The following is a 21780-nucleotide window of genomic DNA, read 5'->3' on the forward strand; positions in this document are numbered from 1 at the left end:
ACTCAAGTCATGAGACCTTGATAACCCTATAAAAAAATAAAAAATATATATTAAACTCAATTTTCTATATCAACCCAACGTTAAAAGATGACATTGAAAATAAAATTAAATTAAAAAAATAAGCTGATTCAACCCGGGTTAACTTGTCAAACCTGAGTCATTAGACCAAGATAACCCCATAAAAAAACAAATTAAAATAACTTATGAAGTTCAATTCCTAATCAACCCAATATTAAAGGATGAAATAAAAATAATAATTTAAAAAAGAATACAAAAAACCACTCGAGTCAACTGGTCAAACTCATGACCTGCATGTAACAAAAACCAAAAGAATGATAAAATTGAAAAGAATTCAATTAAAAAGGACAGAAAAAAAACCCCGAGTTAGCCAGCCTAACACGTGACTCGAGTCATAAGACTGTGATAACCCTATAAAAAAATATATGATGCTTAATTCTCAATCAACTCAATGTTAAAGGATTACATTGAAGAAAAAAAAGACAAAAAAATAAACTCGAGTCAACCAACTTGTCAAACCCTAGTTAAGAGATTGAGATAATTCCATATAAAGCAAATAAAAAAATTATAAATTTCAATTTCCAATCAACTAAGTAGAGGTGATCATTTTCGGTTCGGTTCGGTTTTTATAAAAAAAATAACCAAACCGATATTTGTTTTTGAAAAAAAAACCGAAACCGGGTCAAACCGACCGGTTTCGGTTCGGTTCGGTTTTTAGGGAAAAAACCGGTTTGGCTCGGTTTGGCTCGGTTTTCCAGTTTTTGCCTGGTTTTTTCCGATTTTGGCTTGGTTTTCTCGGTTTTGGCTCTGTTTTTCTGGGTTTTGGCTCGGTTTGGCTCGGTTTTTTTTCGGTTTCGGTTCAGTTCGGTTTTTTCAGTTTTTTGCTTATAAAACCGAACCGGCCGGTTTTTTTAAAATTTTTTAATCGGTTTAATCGGTTTTTTTTTCGGTTCGGTTTTTTGGTTATTTTTTTTCAGTTTTTTCGGTTTAATCGATTTTTCGGTTTTTTTGCTCACCCCTGCAACTAAGGATGAAACTAAAAAATTATTCAATTAAAAAAACACGAATCATCCTAGCTAACCAACAAAACCCGTAACCCTGATCATGAGATCGTAATAACCTCATAGAAAAAAATAAAAAAATAATAATTATAAAACTCAATTAATTATTACAAGATAAAATTGAGAAAAAAATTAATAAAAAAGAATAAAAACCTGTCATCCTGCCATAGGTTTGGTTTCATTGTAGGGGACGCGGCTGTGCGTGAAGTTCCATGATCTGTGACTCTTTCCATTTAAAGGACGGATAAAAAGCTAGGCCCTTTGCCTTCGCTTCCAGGTGGTTTCTAACCTTTGAGTTTAGACTCTTATATATCATAACTTATTGCATATGTTATGGAATATTGGAATTCCTAATTAAAGTTCCATGATCAGTGACTAGCCCTAGCCCGGCCCCTAGGTCAGGTGGTTTCTAACTTTCGACTCCAGACTGATCTTACGATCATAATAGCTTATATATCGCGTATGTTATGGAATGCTGGAGTTCCACCTGATCAGTGCTGCTAGCTAATAACGTGATCGACAGAAATGGAAACATGGCATGCATTACTCCATCATAGCAAATTAAGCCCTATAATATTCAGCTCACTACGATATGCCAACGTACGTACTAGGTTAGTTTTCTATGAAGTTTACAATAAGAATATTAGAGGATAAAGGTACACGTATATGGGCTTAATTATGTTTATACAAGTCCCGAAACTTTTGACATATAGTCATTTTAATCCCTCTAATTTAACTTTGGGCTCAGCAACCCTCACCCTTTCAGTTCTTTTATCACATATGGTCCCTCTGTATACCCCATTCCCCCCAAAATGCCTACTACGAGACATATATATAAATTAATGGATAAAGGTACACGTATGGGGTAGACATGCCCAAAACTGCACTACATGAAATGAATTTACTAAAGTCTAAGACCTGAGAAACCATATATCATGATCCTTTATATTTTGGTTTTCGGAAGAAAAACATTAACATATGAAGTATTAAAAGATTGCTGCAGCCACTCTCATCGGACTTTTATTTTATTAAGGTGAGGGTCCCTCTCGACGTGAAGAGACTTAAATAATACACACACACACACACTAAAAAAGTCCATAATTCATATGTTTTCATGACAGCCACCACCTATTTCAAGCAAGTGGCCCAAAAGTTGCTTTACATTTCATACCATAATAGCAGTGCTTTTGCGAGGAATATTCCATTCCTTTAATATTTTATTTGCTTTTCGCTACTTGTTGTTTCCAGTCATGCAGCATCATAGCATAGAATCATGTTAAGTGTACGACTTTCACTGAACAGGGTAAGACCCCAGACTGGATTAAAGAAACAAACATTGTTGTGGCAATTTACCTCCTTGCCTACAATTTGCAGGCACCAACACGAGGAAAAACCCTAAACCCCCAAGTTTTTTTTTTTATATATAAATAAAAGAAGCCAAAGGGTATGGAGAATATCACACTCCTGCAACTACATTGCTTAATTGACTGCAAAGGATGCCATCCAAACCCGTCATGATTAACTTGACCAGGTGATCTAAAGGTAACAGGAATGAGCTTATACAAGGTAATTAAGCAATACAGCACCTGAGAATAGTCAGGACCCAGAGAGCTTGTGCATAGGACTTGAAATGTTCATGATTCAATACACATGGGAGTTAGGCGATCCTTCTCTTGTTCTCTGCTGGTAGATGTTCATTTTCTGCAAACAAATAAAAACATTCATTGTAAGAACTTGATGTTAACGAAAGAGCAAACCCCATCTCTAAAAGCAAGTGCATAACATGTACTGTGCAGCTATGGAAGGACATGTTGCAGCATCAACCCTGGCCTTGGACACAATATGGTTTGGATATTGAACCTTTCTTTCATGATTATGTCAAAATCTTAGCTCTATTGTTTACGTAACTAAGATTATCGCAGATATCCAAACACAAAATAAAAGGAAGCTTTTGCAACATCAACATAGAGGAATATATAATCGTCTATTTGTTAGAACAAATGCTTTTGATAGAAGACCACGGAGTTGGGTAACAAGAAGGGAAACAACCTGAAAATGTAAGGAACACGCATTATATTTAATTGAAACAAGAATTGACTACCTGATTAATCACAACATAAAATATATATATTAGTGTATATGTTTTATAGTCAATCAATATATCTAATTTATTAATAAAAGTTTATATCTTTTTAATATTAATCAAATATTTGATAGCTTTTATATTGAATATTTATTTTTATTTTCATTTTATTTAGAAATATTTTGGCTTCAAATTTTTTATTAATGCATTTACTATTAGATTTTTTAATAGAAATTGATTCGTTTTTTTGCTAAAAAACCTAAGAGGTAACTAGAATTTAATTATGGCGACATGAAATTTAAAATTCGTGTTGTAGGTATGCTTCTAAATACATACCTATAAAAATTAACAATATAAACTTAACTCTTAGATATTTATAATATTCATACACAAAATTTAGTTCAACCCGATATATCCAACCCGCTTAAATCCAAAAAAAAATTGAATAAATTAAATTTATGATTTATAAAATATCAAAAATTAAATTGAATATAATTATTAAAAAATCCAGCCCATTTATAGTAAAAAAACACCCCTAACATCGATGGTTAGACACGAGTTCAGTTAAATCAGTGCTCACTCTGTCATAGAATCCCGACCCATGTATATTAAAGAAACACCCCTAACACCCCGTCCACGCTAAAACATGTCAAAACAATGACCATGACATGTGTTGCTTGGAGCAAATATCAGCTTCAGAAAATGGCTCCAGTTCCACTACACCTGCTTCCTTCTTAAATGCTTTACTGTCCCCCGTCTCTCAATATGCCAGCACCATTTTGGAATTAGCATCTAGGCTGGTCTTCGATCCTTAACATGAAATGAGGCGTTGCTAATCCTGAGGGAAGCAACGCCAACAGTTTTAAGCCAAGAACCATGCGTGCCAGTGATACATTTGAAACATCGAAAAACAAAACTCCCATCAAACCGAAGACGTGAAGAGGAGAGTTCTTCCATTATTATTTGGTATCGTCCTTTTCAGCAGAAATTCTCATAGGTATTAAGAAGTACCTTGTTTCCCCCCTTTCCCCTCTAAGATCCACTACTCATATTTCTAACCTATAGTGTTCATATCAAGAATGATATTAACCTTTAAACATAAGCATCTCTACAAAATTCAGCACCATTCAGGTATTTGTATTCATAGGGCGACTCCTACCACCAGTAACAGCCAAACTTGAAGCATCTCCCAGAGCAAACTAATTACAGCACAGGAGTAAAATGATTTTCATTGGAAAATATCATCATGATTGCTGTTTACTTGAACTTGTTTGTTGCACTACACTGTTTATTGCGCTGCGGGTTCTCATAAGAAATGCCGGTTTAAACCAACTTGTTCCATTACTTGTTTCTTCTGGTGTATGGATACCATTTGAAATCCCAAGGCTGCTAGCAACCTCAGCCACTCCTGAAATCCCAGTACTTCCCTGGAAACGTTTCATTAAAAAATTTAGATGTCAAGAAAATATATAAATAAGGATGTAAAGTGCAAAATGAAATTCAATCTTGACCTTCTGGCTGGAGGCTGATGCAGCATTGCGAGGGAGCCTTTGAACCTGAGAAAGGAAAAATCAAGGAAAGGAAATTGAGGTAATTATATTCTTAGAAGTGCTGGGAAGAGTTTCAGACAAAACACAAACTGAAAAGGGGGAACATCAAGCAAGCTCATAGCATGGAATAAAAGTAATAAAGCAATTTTTTAAAACTTATAAGATGGCTATATTAGATTATTCTTGGACTGGGAATCAGGGTAAGTCATAACATATGAAAAATCATAAAAAAAAACTCTCATTGAAGCTCACAGAATTTATTTTGGCCACAAGCAGAAGAAACAAAGTTTTCAAGAGTAAACAAACCTCTTGAGATCCATTCAAGGCAGAAGGAGTTGATGGTTCACTTGATGGAGTTGATGGTTCACTTGATGGAGCAGGTAATGCCCCAGCCTGGTTAATAACAAGACAAAAACTAGTGAAAACGGTAGGCACTAGAAACCATATTTGGAACATAGCTAGCACTTTAGCAATGCTATTTTAAGCATATGGCCAATGATTAGGATAACAGAAAGCATCATTTGGCCTGGACATGTCCAATAAAAATAATCAAATTCTAATCTCAAACAGATCTCCCCACTAACCTAAAGCAAGAGAAACGAAACAGACATTATCTAGCTTTTAAAAATATAGGTATGGTGTCTCCAATAACTACAGCTACCTTTGATGAGAATGCTAGCCGTGAACTGGAAGCTGAAGTCTGCAGAATTTGTGGAGCATGGTTAACAGTAAAGTCAAATAACAAAGTATTGAAAAAGGAAAAAGGAAACAAAAAGATTGCGACATGCCTGGACATTCTCTTCAAGTAAGTTGTTTTCCAAACTGGAGGCATAGTCACACAGCCTCTTTACTCCTAGGGTTGTCAAATCCTAAATAGATATCAAATTAGATAACAGTTACCACAGGTAGAATAAACGAATCATTTCTTATAGCACTGCATATGATAATATAATATCAAAATCAATAACAGTTACCACAGTTGGAATAAACAAATCATTTCTGATAGCACTGCATATGATGTTGATATAATAATTACCTGTTTCCCTTCAATTCTGCTAATTTTTAGTTCCTAAGAAAATTAAAAAAAAAAATCAAATAAGTTTCTGATTTCACATCCAGAATGAATTTTTAAAAATTGGATGAGCAGAAGGAATTATTAGTATCAAGATTGATCACCAATGTTTCAACAGCATCACGGACATATCGAACATCATTGCCGATCTTACTTGAATCTTCTCGCAATTCAGTAACCTACATGTGTCAACATACATTCTATATCAGTATTACTACTGCACTAACAAATTAGCTAATATCTAGGTTAGACCCACCCTTTCTTGAGTACTGGCTGTCAGTTCTGCAATGGCATTCAAATTTGTGTCCACACCATCGATCTTTGAAGATAAATGCCTCCTGGTACTCTACAGACGAAAAAAACATGTATTGGGATAAGAAAGCTCTAATTTCAAAATCCATAAGCAAAATTAAACATTTCAACTCCTGTTTTATTTCATTGAAAAACCAATACAAAAGTTCAAAATCTTACCCGGATTGACCCATAAACATTCTCTAGTTGTTGGCCTATAGAAGTGCAAGCATCAGATAAACTACGCCTGGTTGCAAACATCATATCAGGAAGTTTCCAACCCTGAAAATATACAACAATTATAAGAATAGAGCACCAGTCAAACCAAAGAACAGGATGGAGCTCAAGACATATCGACAAGAGGTAGAGTGATAATAAACTCAAGTATTAACCATTTGCTGAATTTGGTTACTTATCACTTCAAACCTCAAGGGAAGAAATATTTTTTCAGTATTAATAATACTCCATTAAACGATGTAATACCAGGAACATGAATTAGATCCTTATGATATATTGTAATGTTTGACAAAATGGTGCCTATACACACATTACACCAAAAGATCAATCGAGAAAGGAAACCATTACCTTCCACCAAACATAGCCATATCCAACAACTATCACCACAACAACTACACCATATTTATTAGCACCTGCACGTTATAAAAGTGTCAGAGAACAGTCCAAAATTAGTGCATAATCAAAGCTAGCATATATTATAGGAACTTGACCAAAGATGAGTAAGTAGCAAGTTGTTTATATGGAAGATTAGCACTTGATGTCAAGAATAAGAACATGGTCTAAGATTTCTCAAGAGATTATACAGAGATGAAGTTGCAAAGAGATAAATAGCACTCGCGTGCAAAGATGTATAGCAGCAAAGACAAATTTGATCATTGTTTAAATATGAAACAACAGAGCATACAGTTGAGGATCCAGATACATTCCAGTGATGTAAATTTCCTAAATTGGAAATTGAAAGGTAACAAATAAGTAAATGGAAACTCAAGTTCACAACACAGAGATGTACAACAACATCGGACAGCTTCAATCGATGGTTAAAATGTGAAACTGTCACAGCATAACCATTGAGAAATGAGAACCTGATACAGTTCAGAGATGTACATTCCCACATTAAAAAAGGAAAAAAAAAGGGGGGAGGTAAAAGATTGAATAAAGCAAGGACATCCATAGGTACATAAACTTTACAGGTATATTACAACATAGAAGGACTAGCAGCACCACTCCCCCTCCGAGAAAATTAGAAATTACAAGAAACATCAACAAATTTATTCTGTTGTTCTTTGCGTCATGGATTTTTGCAAGAGAAGAAGACTTTAAAAACTCAATATTATATTACATTTAAACTGAATTTTTGAGAAAGAGAGAGAGACATTTATTTTAGTGTATTTTGTATTTCTCAGTGTAGATGGGTATCTGTGTGACAATATAGTGCAGATTCAGCCATAAACTTTTTCAAGCAGACCGTTGACTGGAGTGACAAATACATACAATGCAAATATGGCAACTATGTGAAGCAGACTGTGATTCCTGGAAATCCAAGTTGCACAATACAATAAGGAGTATATAGCCTCATTATGCTTTCAGTAATTTTTCAAGCAATAAAATGGGCAAAAGTTCCACGTTGACCAGTCCAGTCCACAGATGTGTGGTTAGAACAGGATGGACACAACATAACTCATCTCCTGTTTCAGATGCAAGAGAAGGATCAGAACCCAAACCTGTCCCACTTGCAGTTACAATTGTGACTGGTCTACTTGATGCCAACATTTGCAGCTCTTGTCGAAGGCTGGTTACCTGTAAAACATGTAATCTAGTACTCTCAATCTCTAACAGACACTTCAACCTAAAGCACATGATAATTCATTTCCTGAAATGATTACAAAAGAAAATTTGAACAAATTAAATCCTGAACAATCAAATTAGATCCAATGAGTGACTGTTTAACATTCAGGCATTCACCAAAAAAAAGATGAACGAAATTTTGTTACTACGCAATAAATCATTCAGACAGTACAAGTTCTGATGTTTCTTTGGTTGTCCAAACAAATGTCAGGAAAGAATGCGTAAAAAAAAATTATTTCCAGAGTAGGAAGCACAGCTAAATGAGTATTTCTCACCATCTTATCCTGTCACTTCGAGATTTTTACTTTTGCTACCAAATGAAAAAAAAATCCCTGTCATAAAAGTTAGATTTTAAAGAAGATTTAATTTAGTCACTTCAAAATGCAATGAGTCATCACCAACAACACTATCAGTTACAACTGGGTTACTGGAGTATCTTCGAGAAAGTGCAAAGGCAAAATCATTATCAATTGAATTGGATTAAAAGATAAAAGCATGTAAGAATGTTGCAAATTGAATTTGAAAAGGTGAGAACTTATAAAGAACCATAAAATTGACAAGCAAACCTGAGCCATCAAAGAGTCATTTGGAGGCTTGCTAGACTTGCTAACTGATGAAGTAGAATCATCTCGTTTAAGTTGCCTGAGAGCAATCTGTGGTGAAAGATAAATCACTAGCAATCAGTATGAAGCACACTAAGAATTGCTGAGAATCTAACGCTACATTTTGAATCGCATTATAGTTACTAAAAGACATAGGCAACAAGTATAAAAAAAGTACTTGACAAAATATTTTATCCAAAGAGTCAATTAAACAACAATTAATCAGTGGCAACAGATGCTACAAGCAACGTGGTAAACCAAATTTTATGCAAACAGCAGAGTTCAAATAATCAAGGCTGTAACATCACAACAACATTCAAGTTGTATGCATTCAATGAGGTCCTACATTAATAGAACCCAAAAATTAAACAAAAGACAGATTATCTCGTGAAAGACTGAATTGAAACAATGCAAACCTAAGACACGAGATTTTCAATGCACTCCACCATAGACACTGAAAAATGCCAGTAAAGACAAGCAATAAAAGACAAAAAAAAATCATCACAAAAGCATGTCTAGTAAAGATAATACAAAGTTAAAGGTAAAAGGGCTGATGTAATGGATCATAATCCACCTGTTAAGACATAAATAATAGAGATACTGCAAACAAGTCTACTATCAATGAAGATAAACCCCCAAATATTCATTGAACTTTTTGCATTTCTAAGAGATCACAATAAGTCATATAAGTACCTTGAAAGCTCCTGAAACAAAACTAGAAACATCAGGCATGCGCCCCTCTTTCGCAAGAACTGAGCCAAGAATACCTAAAATCCAGAAGACAACTAATTAAGTAAGAAAATTATTTCTACAAAGCATGGCTTTGATTTAGATAAAAGGAAACATCTGAAGGTACAAAGGAGAGAAATTTGCTTATCAAGACTAGGATCACACATGGACATTCCTGTACCAGTCTGGTTAAGATACACTAGACAGAAGCATTAGACATGCATAACAGAGATGAAGTTATTGACTATCGGCAAGAGGGTCAATAAGGTGGTTCGAATAATGGCGAGATGTGGGTAAATAGGCTTCCTATGAAAGCTTGATCAGGACCTCGGTGATGGGTTTAGGGGTACAGAACAATCTAGAAAGAATGAAAGTGATGCCTAGTCTATTAATAATCCCCAACCACTAAAGTACCCTAAGTGAGTGTTCCCCAGCATTCCGCCTATTCTGGACTCATATTTCTCCAACTAAATAAGATATGGCCCAGCTAACATAATTATTAGATTTTAGACACTGGAAGTTGTTGCCCCTCACGAGCACATATTGTCACTTTTTTTCCTTTTTGCCTACAAAATAGAAGGCACTTATTATTCCACTTCAAGGTACTACATTTGTCTAATTAAATACCCGATTGCTAACTAGCCCAGCATTCTAGAATTATCCCATCATCTAATTCAACTACCAGTGGCAAGATAAGGGATTCAAGTTCATTTTTTTCTGGTATCATATAAAGCCAAATGATTACATTCACTTCAAACACAATAATACTCGTTAGTATTAACAAGAAGCAGAATCACTTTTAATAACTGTAAAAACACACACACACATAGAGAGAGAGAGAATTCTAGCTAATGTGAGAGCTGCACAGTAATTTCACAGCAAAACCCCTTGACCAGACAAACTAGCCCAGAATCTCACCAACTCAGTGTTGCAATTAACTATAGAGCAAAAGAAAGCAAACACACCAAAAAGAAAAAAAAAATCCCAACTTTATATCAAGTGCCTAAGGTCCCTAACACTAACAAAACCCCTCCCTAATACAATCGCACATAAACAGGCACATACTTCGTTTCAAATTTAGAGCTAACGAACAAAATGTTCACACACTAAAAAACAATCGAATCAAGGGTTCACCTCCGAAAACCCTAAAACTCACTCACTGCTCCACACATCCCAAATTAAAAAGAAATACAATCAAATCAATTTGCGACTAAAATAAAGTAGTTAAAAAGATTATAGGAAAATTAGAAACATAAAATCAAACAAATTTAACGGACCTGCACCGACGAGAATAGTTAGCTTGCCGAGAGGAATAGCCATGGATGGATAGCCACTGATAACAGTAATAATAATGTAATAAATAGATGGTTTTTTTTTTAAGTTTGATTTTGAATTAAAAGAGTGCGAGCAAGAACAGAGAGCATGATTTTTTTGGGGAGTGAAAAAGCTAGTATTTAAGATTGGAGAACAAGAAATATATATTTGTGTTTATGCTTGTGTTGTTGGGCTTTGTAGAATCGGGCTTTTGTCTGGTGCTGGCTGCTGTCCAGCAACTGTCCGTTTTAAATTTATATCATAAAGTATTTTTTATTTAAAATAATATTTTTTTTTATTTTTAAAATTTTTTTTAATATCTAAATACTATAAAAATTCAAAATATAAAAAAAATTAAATTAGAAAAAAAAAACAATACCACCACCACAAAAACAGATACAACTCATAAACAGACAGAAAGTGAATTAGCTACCCATATTTGTTGATGTGTTGCGTAATCCATCTTTAATTTTGGTTTTGTTTTACAACGTTACCCCTGCAACATGTAATATGCAAAAATACCCCTCCCTTTTTCATTTTATTACGAGAATACACATTGATGTGAGCATGATTTATTAATTTTAACTGTTTGAGGGTTGATTTAGCATAATTCTGAGAGCTGAAGAGGTAAACATTCAACTCCCAATATATTATAATTATAATCACATGTTTTTTAAACTCCAAGCAGTGTGTGTTTGTCATCGTAAAAAGGCAAACTTTCAATCCTTAGGCAAATCAGGCGGGGCGGGGCTACAAACAGCCAAATGAAGGAAAGAAATCATAAGTCCTTTGACTGACTATGTTTGCTTGTGCTGTTTGGACGCAAATCCTAGACGTATATAGACAAATTAAAAACATAAGAGTCTGAACTCGACTGCGCTAAGAAAATATCTTTTCCATCTAACACGAGGGATACATGTTGAACTGGTTAAACTCTAAATTTATTATTTAGAGATCATTAATTTGAGTTTTATAAACTTTAAGATCATTGAAGACTTACATTATCGTTAACTTTAGACATGTGAAATTAGTTAAAATACGCGCAAACTGACCCGAACATCCACATTAAAAAAAAAAAATCATTTCCTTCTGCTATGCTTCTTCGAATTTCATGGCGGGCGTGCGTGCTTGCATTTTATTTTGGAATGAAAGGAGCTCCAGATGGCATGGCATTCTAATTTTGCTCTCCAGATTGCTTTGTACAATCTATAATCTTCCTGATCAATATCTATAAATCTGTAGTTAAATGCCTTAATTTGTTTTGATAAGTGTCACGAGTGGGGTTTAGTTTGATCAAATAACTATTAAATATAGCTTTATAGTGTGTGTATATATATATATAGATTGACTCCTTTTCTCTTTTTTCTTTTTATGTCTTTTCATTCATCAACACACATACTGCATGTATAAACTACGTCGAATTGTTTTATTGTATTTTTATAGTATTTGAACTTTGGATTATTTTTTATTTGAAAATATATTAAATAATATTATTTTATTTTAAAAATTATTTTAAATTTTAATATAGCATATCAAAACGATTTTAAAAAAATAATAATTTAAAAGTATATATATAGCACGTTTTTATATTGAGGTTTAATTTTTTACCTTCTGGTTTCGTGTAAACTGACATATATGATATATGGAGTATATAATTACATAGCAAGGTTATTATTCTAGAACAAAAAAATAGAGATAAAAAAAATATTTAGTTGAAGAGATAAAACTATAAAAATAAATGTGTTTCTGAAATAATTTTAGAGTAAATTCATCTATTTTCAAAACAGAAGATGTAAAGGGAACTTGTCTTCAGAGATAATATTTATTATTTCTAAAATATCATTGTAAAAAACTCTCAACTTCAAAATTATTAATAATAGGTCGATCTGGTGCAAAGCCTGGGTCACGGGTCGAACTAACCCGAGTTGACTCGAGTCAGCGTAAGAATAAAAGTGATTATTATTATTATAGTTTTAAAACCCGATTTAAGGGTCGACTCGGGGCAAGGCCCGAGTAACAAGTGGGGTTGATTGTTGACCCAGGTCAATGTACAAACAAAAATAATTATTATCATAGTTTTAAAACTCGACTCGATAGTTAACCTGGGGTAAGGACTGAGTAATGTGTCAAGAGGGTCAACATGAACTGATTTGGGTCAACATAAATATAAAAATTATTATTGTCATAGTTGTAAAACTTGATTCAATGGTCAACCCATAGCAAGGCCCAAGTCATGGATCGATAGGGTCAATATAAGAATAAAAAATTATTATTATAATAATTTTAAAACCCGACTCAGGAGTTGATCCAAGACAACGTTTAGGTTATGGGTAGGAAGGGTCAACTTGTTTAACCCAAAATTTTTTAAAAAAATAATCAAAGCAACCTTAATATTTTGATCTATTTTTTTTAAAAAAAAAAAGTCAACAGGTTTTTGACCTGAATTTTATCCTGAGTTGACTTGGTTATTTTACTGAGTCAGGTTGAGTTTTTTCTTTTTTTCTATTTTTTCTTAAACTCAGGTCATCTCAAGTCTAGGGTTGACCTGATTTCAGGTCAACCTACCAGGTTAGTTTTGGTTTTATAACCAGAGTTATTATAATATTATTAATTTCAAAATTCAATATAAACTAAAGTAAGAAGAATAATATCTAATTATTTTCTAAAATATATAAGTTTGAAAACAATACATGTTAAAAGTAAAATAAATTTTTTATATTTTATTCTATTTTGTTTATCATATAACCAAATAAGATATAGAAACCATCACTTTCTTTTGTATACTACCACCAAACAAGATTTTATCTCCATCTCCTTCTCTATTTTATCTTTTCTATCTTCATAGTTTATATCTCTTCTATTCCAAGATAATAACCAAACACTAGCTTACTATACAAGTCTAAGCGATTGATCTGCTGCTATAATTTCTTCTATCTAACTTAATGTAGGGACTTGGTTACAAGGATATCAGGAGTAGATTTGCATCTGCCTCAAGATATGCTCAAAGTTATCTGTAGACTTTTCAATCTGATGAGAATGCGTTCCTTCATAGGTTGTCACCACGATTCCTTCATCTTTAGTTAATCTTTGAACTTGCTTTTTCACATTACACCCTTGATGTGTGCACCGATAGTAGCTTCTGCAGACAGAAAACAAAGAAATAATTAGTTACATAAACTTTATGATTAAGGTCAATTAAGCTATGTTAATTTAACAAAACATGACTACTTTCGATATTTGCAAGTCAGGGGGATCATGCAATGATTTTCTTTCACCACATGCGCATATATATAATACTGGGTCCAAGTTCTTCCACCTCAAGGAAGCCTACCTATTAATTAATAAATAATTCTTCAATGTAATTAAAATCTTTCATGTATCCATCATCCAAATTATATATTCACTATATATTCCAAAGCATATCGTAATCACAGAATACGAATTATTTTCCTATCGTTGGCTACTTCAACCGAGGCAAGTAAAGCGATCGAGGAATATAACGTTTACGTGCTAACAATTCACTAAATTGCATTAAAAATTAATATTCGACACGTAACTATTGGAAAGATGTTGAAGGAGCACTAGTGGACCTTGCGAACAATATTTTTCCTCTACTACAGGATCGAGTTCCGGACACTTGGAATTAGCATCCTCATCAGCAACTTGAAGCCACCGATGAGACAATGTGCCATTCTGCTGTAGATTCATTTAGGTATTGAGCTTGGATCACGAGAAACATCAAAGGAGAAACTGCGAAATCGATGAGACAGAAGGAGAGGAGTCATAATATCTTCGGGCCCTGCCAACAATTCCCCAGTATTGATAGTTTCTGGCTCTCCAGGTCGTGTGATAATCGGAGTTTTTGGAACAATATTTGGGATTTTTTCTTGGATCATAGTAGACTAGCGCACAAGAGATGAACACCATCTCTAGTCCAAAAGTTTAGGCTAGTCATGGATCTATATATATACATATATATATATACCTTTTTTTTTCAATGGGATAGTTGCCACTCATGTCTACCTAACAAATACCCCCCCTCTCGTATGTGAGTATGATCCATTCAAACACAAATTCTCTTTTAGCAGTCTGACCATAATCATCACTCGTCTCAAAGAGTTGTTGTTTGTGTTCAAGAGAATGTATGACCTTTGCATTATCTATGCACACAAAGATAATATCATCTTCAATTTAAAAACTTAAACTATTGGCTCATGGATCTAACTTATAAGCATTTCTCATTTTCTCATTTATTTATATGATAATTATTAGTCATATGTGCAATCTAACGGTTCCTAATGTTACAGCTTCCAATTTCTTATTTCACCCTCTGCTATATGAATTCGCCTCGACTGAAATGATAAAACCACAGTAAGAAAAGGTCAATCTCCGTCCAAAATGTTGCACAACTAAGATTATGATACAGAAATAAATAGTAATTACATTTTAACTAGTACTTAATATAAAAAAAAACAATTTTTAATAGGTAAAAGAATATATTAAAAATAATGAGACATTGTCCGGTATTGAAAAAAGCTAGACGGAATTGTATAAAAGTGCAATATATATATACACATACACACACACACCAAATTGATCAATCATACCATCTCAATTTATTTTCTATATATATATATACACACACTAGATTTTTTTTTTCATGGTACACTGCGGGTTAGATTATTTTTTTATAACCTTAAAAACAATTCTAAAAATATTAAGAAGTAAAAAATTGAATGCATCCTAAATGAAACACTTTTAAAATATTAAAATGGTAATATATTGGATGACATATTTTAAAAACAAATATTTGAAATGGTGACATGAAACTGTGATAATCTAATACAATCCAAATCAAAACAAAATAAAAAGTTCAATTCTAATCAACCAAATATTGAAGGCCGAGAATGAACAAAAAAACATTTAATTAAAAGAAAAGACCCAAAAAAAAAGCAATATTTAAGCTAAAAAAATATTATGAAGTAAGCATAACATGCTTATATTTAAGTAATTGAATTAATTTAATTAAAAAGAAAATTTCTTTTAAAAAAAAAACTAAATTTAACTTATAGAAATCAAATGTTGAAGGATGAAATTAGTGAAAAAATAAAAAATCCTATAGAAATCAAATAAAAAAAATAGATGTTGAATAATGAAATTGATAAAAAAAAAATATGAGTTGAAAAAGGAGAAAAAAAAACAATAGAGTCGGACAAATCTTTTAAACCTAGGGAAATTTCTAAAATCTGTAACCCGTTAAATCGTAGATCAAGCTTAATCAAGAAACCAAATTTAATGTCAAATGATGAAATTAGAAAAATTATTAATTTTTAAAAAATTATTGAAGCAAACAAAATAGCAATAAGAAATGAAGGAGAATGAAATCGTAAAAAAAATAAAAAATTATATAAAATAAGATAAATTAAAATCAAAAGAATAAGGACTGAATTTGATATATTAAGAAATTAAAAAATGATAAAATTGAAAATAAATTTTAATTTTATAAAATAACTCAAATACAAAAACATCAATTGAAAACAATCAAAAGAAAAAAGATCAAATTTAACAGATTAAAAAATTAAAAGATAATGAAATTAAAAATAAATTTAAATATATAAAATAATTCAAATAAAAATATATCAATTGAAAGAACATAGACCAAATCTAAAAGAAAAATAAATTGAAAGGTTGGTATGAAATTTTGGAGGTCAAAGAAAATTAATAAGAGATAAAAGAAAGAAAAGAAGCAAACTGACATCAAACTGGAGGGAATAATATTACGAGCGTCGTCTAGGAAGATAGGCCCTGCCATGAGTAATCAAAAAACACCAAAAAAAAACTGTATTGAGCTGTCATAAGCTATCAGACGGGTCGTTGGAGCATGCTTTGGTGCCTTACTCGTTGGTGGGTTTTAAGCACGTGCTATCAATTTTTTATTTTTTTATTTACTAAAAATATAAAATTTCTCCTAAAACTAAATGATAATCACAAAAAACCAAAATGAAATTACAAATAAACTCTTAAGCAAGGCAAGGAAAATATAATTTTAAAAAAAATCATTTTATTGTGCTATAAAAAATAAAATACAGAAAGAGCCCCTAAACCAAAATTAAATATTTATTTTTCTTTTAAAAGAAATTAAATAATTTTATAACATACAAATTTTTTAAAAATATCAAACTATCCAAGATCAAATCTAAAATTACCAATGAATCTTTTATATATATATATATTAAAAGTAAAATAATAAATAATTTTACTATCTCAATTCATAATAAATCAAGATATTTTTACTGTGTTTTTGTGACTTCCTTAAAGTTTTGTTTTTTAATATATGGAATCATATTCCCTCCTCACCACCACCGTTTGATTGAATCTCTTTCGTTGTCTCTATTTCCAAAATTTATCTCTTTTATTTTCAAAACTCTGAAAAGAAAAGGATTTCTGTAATTTATCATCATAACCCACATCTTTCACATTTTAAATTCCAAAATATATTTACTCCGCGTTCAGTTTTATATGTGTGAACGATGGATCATTCTGATACAGTATTTTTTAGCCCTCCAAGAAAAACTTTATATATATATATATATATATATATATATATATATATATATATATATATATATTGGCAAAAGAAGAGCTTATTACATGAATAATTCTGCTAAACTGCATGGACCGACATGTAGACAGAAAATCATTGCTGAAACTAGCTCCTCCTTTTCAAATATATAAAATTGTAAAAAACATATATAATTAGAAAATACATGGTTTTAATACCCTCTGTTTGTAGTAACCTAATTCGTGTATATATACTACAAAAATAGTGGCCCTTAATATTTTCTATAATACTGTAATCGATCCAATCAGAAAATTCAATGTTTTTATTTATATCCTTCTTCCTCCATAATTCTACACTCAGGCACTTTAGATTAAACTGGCTATTTTCCTGTAACATTATTCTCTTAACTAAGAAATGAAAATATAATATTTAAGCTACATGAAATAAATTATAAAATATATGAACTAATAAATTGAAAAAGAATTGCTAGTGTAAATAAAATTTTAAAATGATGAGATATTTGAGGACCAAAAAGTCATAATTTAAAAAGTAGGACCAAAGTGAAAGTGTATCCTCATTGTTTTACACTTGGATCCCTTTTATTTCAATTATGACCCTTCTTAACATTTTTTATAAATTGATGATGAATTTGCGTATAAAATAATGAAATTAAAAAAAAAACAAAGTTTAAAAATTAAATTGTAAAAAACATTATTGTAAATTGCTATCATAAAAAACTCACATATTTTAAAGTTTTTGTTAATATATTTATATATAAGTGCTTGAAAGACAAGATTTTAAGTATGAAAATCTCATGAATAGAAATGAACAGAGGATACAAGCAATTCACCTAAGTAGCTTGCAAAATTGCAAGTTGCAACTAAAACTTAATTGAATAAATTATAATCTTGTTCGTTTATTAGAAGTAGTTTTATTTTGAAAAGTGATTTTTATAAAAAAATAAATTATTTTTTGATGTTTTAGTAATATTATGTAAAATAAGTTGAAAAATATTTTTCAGTATTTGGCTATGTCAAGAAAAATAAACTAGAAAATAACTTGTTTTTATTTTTTTCAAATTTATTAAAAGAATGATGATCATATTTTACAGATAAAATAATTTATGGATGATGAAATTGAAAAACAAATATAATTTTATAAATTATTTTAGAATAAATAAATAATAATAAAAATCAAATATAACAAATAAAAAAGTTAAAAGAAGATGAAATTTAAAAAAATCATAAATTATTTTAAATAATATAAATTGTAATAAAAAACTATAGATCAAATCTGATAAAAAAAATTATTTAAAATAATAAGGATCAAAGTTGATATAAAAATAAAATGTAATTAAATTTTAAGAGATAAAATTTAAAAAATATATAAAAACAAAATATATAAAAATCGAGAAATTTAGGAGTCAATTTGATATAATTCACAAATAACAAGATATTTTTGATTTTTTTATAACTTCGAAAAAATATTTTTCATCTAAAATAAAAATAAAAATAATTTTTTATAAACCAAGCTAAAAATTAATTGAAAAATAATTTTTTTGTTGATTAACTTTTTTTAATAGTAAATAAATATAAAAAAAATTAAAAAGGGATCACTTTCTATGAAATAAATGTTGCCTAAAGTTCTTTGTTTGAGCATGGGTGTTTAGAATATTTTGGGGAAGTCATCCTTAATAGTTAATTCTCTCGGATTCAGAAACTCTTATAACCAAACAAGAGTTTTTTCTGCGGAACGTTTTGCTTAAGAAAAAAAGTATTTAAAAGAGTATGAATTATGCCATATAAAATACTGAATTTGTTGTCTTAATTATACATGTGAGGATTTTATAATAAATAAATGTTGAATACTTTAAATATGTTGTATTGAAACAAATTAAAGAACAGTATAGTCAGTTATAAAAAAGAAAAAAGAAAAAATTAAGGAGTGTATATAGTACTTAGTTACCTGGGGAATTTGTTGTTCTTCACTGCCTTTTGACCATACTTTCTCCATCTATAGCCATCATCAAGTATATCAACCTGGCTCCTTGTTTGAAAAGCATACTTAGGCTTTCTTATCTTCTTCTCTCCCCTTTTCTTCTCCAATCTCCCTTCACTAGTTATAGACCCAACAAAGCCTCTGTTTTGAGAGATGTTGTCGACATTTAAACTGGCTGCAGGAGCTTCCATCTCTTGCATCAATCCCAAAAATCCATTTCCCTTGGCGCCTTCCAGGTCAGTTGAAGCATAAGAATTGGGCACCATGTTCAAAGACATGGAGGAAGCCGGTGTGGTTGTTGAAGATGAAGATGAAGATGAAGATGGAAGAAATAACGTGTAGAAGGAGCTGAATGCAGGAGCTATGTGGCTAGGTATATATAAAGGTTGGATTAACAAGGCGGCGGACTTAACCTTGGCCCCCAGTTTTCTTTATCCCACGTTAGGTGGCGTAAACGAGACGTAAAAGATTAATTGGGATTAAAAGTAAAAATGCAATGATTATTGGTAATATACTTAATAATTTCTTACAAATATTATATGTAGTTTTTAAACGTTTAAAACAAAGATTCCAACCCATGAGGATTGATAAATAAGGAAAAAAAAAAAAAAAAAGAGGAAGTGGTTAAGTCTTATAGATAGGATGCATGAAAATCTTAGATTAATTTCTAATCCTTATAGCCTTGGGGTTTCTTTCCAAACAAACAAAGGATCGATAGTTTTCCACGAATTAATCATCCTAATTATAAAAAAAATATTAGTTATGATTATATAAAAAGATACACCAATAGAAAAAATAGATCTAGTATCATATTATAACGATATCTGGAATGTTTGAAAATGTAATAATGATTGTAGTTCAAAATACTTTTCACTTGAAAATATTTTAAAATAATAAATTTTTAAAAAAAATTATTTTTAATATTAACATATTAAAACGATATAAAAATATAAAAAAATTAAAAAATATATAATTTAAATCGCGTTTTCAAATACCGATGTAATATCTAATAATTCAACATTAAAGAATTCTATAGTATAAGAGGATCATTTTAAGGAATAATTAAAGAAATTAAAATATTAATATAGCAGTCCTTTTAGTAATGTTTCAACGAACATTATGTACGATATTGTATGTTGGTTGGATTTGACTAAATTTTGATTTCGTAGGAGAGTACTTGATGGTTTAATAGTAAGAAGCTTCATATAGGTGAGCATAATTCAAAAGAAACCTGTATTACCAAGATCCCATTCGATTAAAAAAAAATCATTAGAAGCATCTAGGTGATGGTCCAGTGATAAGAGTTTGGAACCAAGAGGTTTGCTCCCTCTGTGGTCTCAGGTTCGAGCCCTATGATTGCTCATATGATGGCCATTGGAGGTTTACATGGTCGTTAATTTCAGGGCCCGTGAGATTAGTCAAGGTACGCGCAAGCTGGCCCGGACACCTACGTTAAACTAAAAAAAAAATCATAAGTTTTAGAGAATCGGAGATTATTTTTGGGTAATTATTAAAAAAATCAAGAAATTCAAGTAATGTTAAAAAAAATTGGATTACTCGGATTATATATATATATTTTTAAATTCTTAAACTAGTGAGCTTATAACTTTTCCGGGACCTAATTTTTTTTTTATCTAATCAAAACTTTCCTAAGGCATGATTTCAGTTAGTTAATTGTAATTTATTTATTTTTAGTATTTTAGATAATAAAATCAAGTTACTTGAATTACCTGAATCATTTAATCAAATAGAATAAGTTTCGGATAAAAGGAAAAAAAATTGAGTTAGATAAAGAAAACAATTTCTCATAATTATCCAAAACGACAATACTTCCCCTAAATAGCAATAAGCCGCGGAGCATTAACAATTTACCACTCAGTAAAAAAACAACAACAAAAGATAAGGTTGCCTGTCATTATGGCAGTTGATCCGCCATGGAGAAGTAAGATGTGGCTATTTTTTATGGCAAGGAATTTATGGCATTTGAGTTTATAGACACACACATGAAATAGTGGTGAGAAAAAAACTGGAAAATCGGTTAAACCGAGAAAATTAGAAAAAAAATAACTGAAAAAACCGAACCGAAAAAAAAAACCGATTAAATTTTTTAAAAAACCGGCCGGTTCGGTTCGGTTTCGATTTTATAAACAAAAAACCGAAAAAAACCAAACCGAACCGAAACTGACAAAAAACCAGAAAAAAAACCGAGCCAAACCGGAAAAACCGAGCCAAACCAAAAAAAACCGAGCCAAAACTGAAAAAAACCGAGCCAAACCAATTTGAACCGGTTTTTTCTCTAAAAAACCGAACCGAACCGAAACCGGTCGGTTTGACCTGGTTTCGGTTCGGTTTCGGTTTTTTTTTCAAAAAAAAATAATTTCGATTTGGTTACTTTTTTTTGATAAAAACCGAACCGAAACGAAAATGATCACCCCTAACATGAAACAATACAATATAAGAAAAATAGCAATAATTTTATAGAATAAGGTCAATATACAAAATCTTAATTCAAAATTTTATTATTAAATATTTTTTTATGTAATTTATCTTTTTAAAGGCTTATAACTACTCAAATAAACCAAAAAAACTAATCTAAACCAGCTAAGAAATCTAAAAATACAAGAAAAATAATAAAAG

General features: G+C 31.1%; 2 protein-coding genes across 5 annotated transcripts; both read right to left on the reverse strand.

Annotated features, from left to right (window-relative positions):
• Nucleotides 1–4065: 4065 nt before the first annotated feature.
• Nucleotides 4066–10735, reverse strand: LOC7460559 (uncharacterized). 4 transcript variants are annotated; one of them, XM_024595970.2, is made up of 14 exons: nucleotides 10547–10735; nucleotides 9234–9307; nucleotides 8505–8591; nucleotides 7815–7890; nucleotides 6661–6725; nucleotides 6256–6357; nucleotides 6041–6130; nucleotides 5889–5963; nucleotides 5749–5781; nucleotides 5501–5581; nucleotides 5374–5412; nucleotides 5019–5105; nucleotides 4674–4718; nucleotides 4066–4589 (listed from the first exon to the last, which is right to left on the reverse strand). In XM_024595970.2, the coding sequence occupies exons 1-14, from the start codon at nucleotides 10587–10589 to the stop codon at nucleotides 4407–4409; spliced, it is 1080 nt and encodes a 359-aa protein (XP_024451738.2). In that variant the 5' UTR covers nucleotides 10590–10735; the 3' UTR covers nucleotides 4066–4406. The 4 variants fall into 4 exon arrangements, with proteins under 4 accessions (XP_024451738.2, XP_024451753.2, XP_024451746.2 ...); XM_024595985.2 differs by lacking the exon at nucleotides 9234–9307 and adding an exon at nucleotides 8214–8270 and having other exon boundaries at nucleotides 10547–10712; XM_024595978.2 differs by lacking the exon at nucleotides 9234–9307 and having other exon boundaries at nucleotides 10547–10711.
• Nucleotides 10736–13276: 2541 nt separating this feature from the next.
• Nucleotides 13277–19490, reverse strand: LOC18094503 (probable WRKY transcription factor 75). The gene is made up of 2 exons (XM_006368806.3): nucleotides 19111–19490; nucleotides 13277–13722 (listed from the first exon to the last, which is right to left on the reverse strand). The coding sequence occupies exons 1-2, from the start codon at nucleotides 19419–19421 to the stop codon at nucleotides 13551–13553; spliced, it is 483 nt and encodes a 160-aa protein (XP_006368868.2). The 5' UTR covers nucleotides 19422–19490; the 3' UTR covers nucleotides 13277–13550.
• Between the last annotated feature and the right edge of the window lie 2290 nt (nucleotides 19491–21780).

This window comes from Populus trichocarpa, chromosome 1 (genome assembly GCF_000002775.5).
Source record: "Populus trichocarpa isolate Nisqually-1 chromosome 1, P.trichocarpa_v4.1, whole genome shotgun sequence".
NCBI classification, from domain to species: Eukaryota; Viridiplantae; Streptophyta; class Magnoliopsida; order Malpighiales; family Salicaceae; genus Populus; species Populus trichocarpa.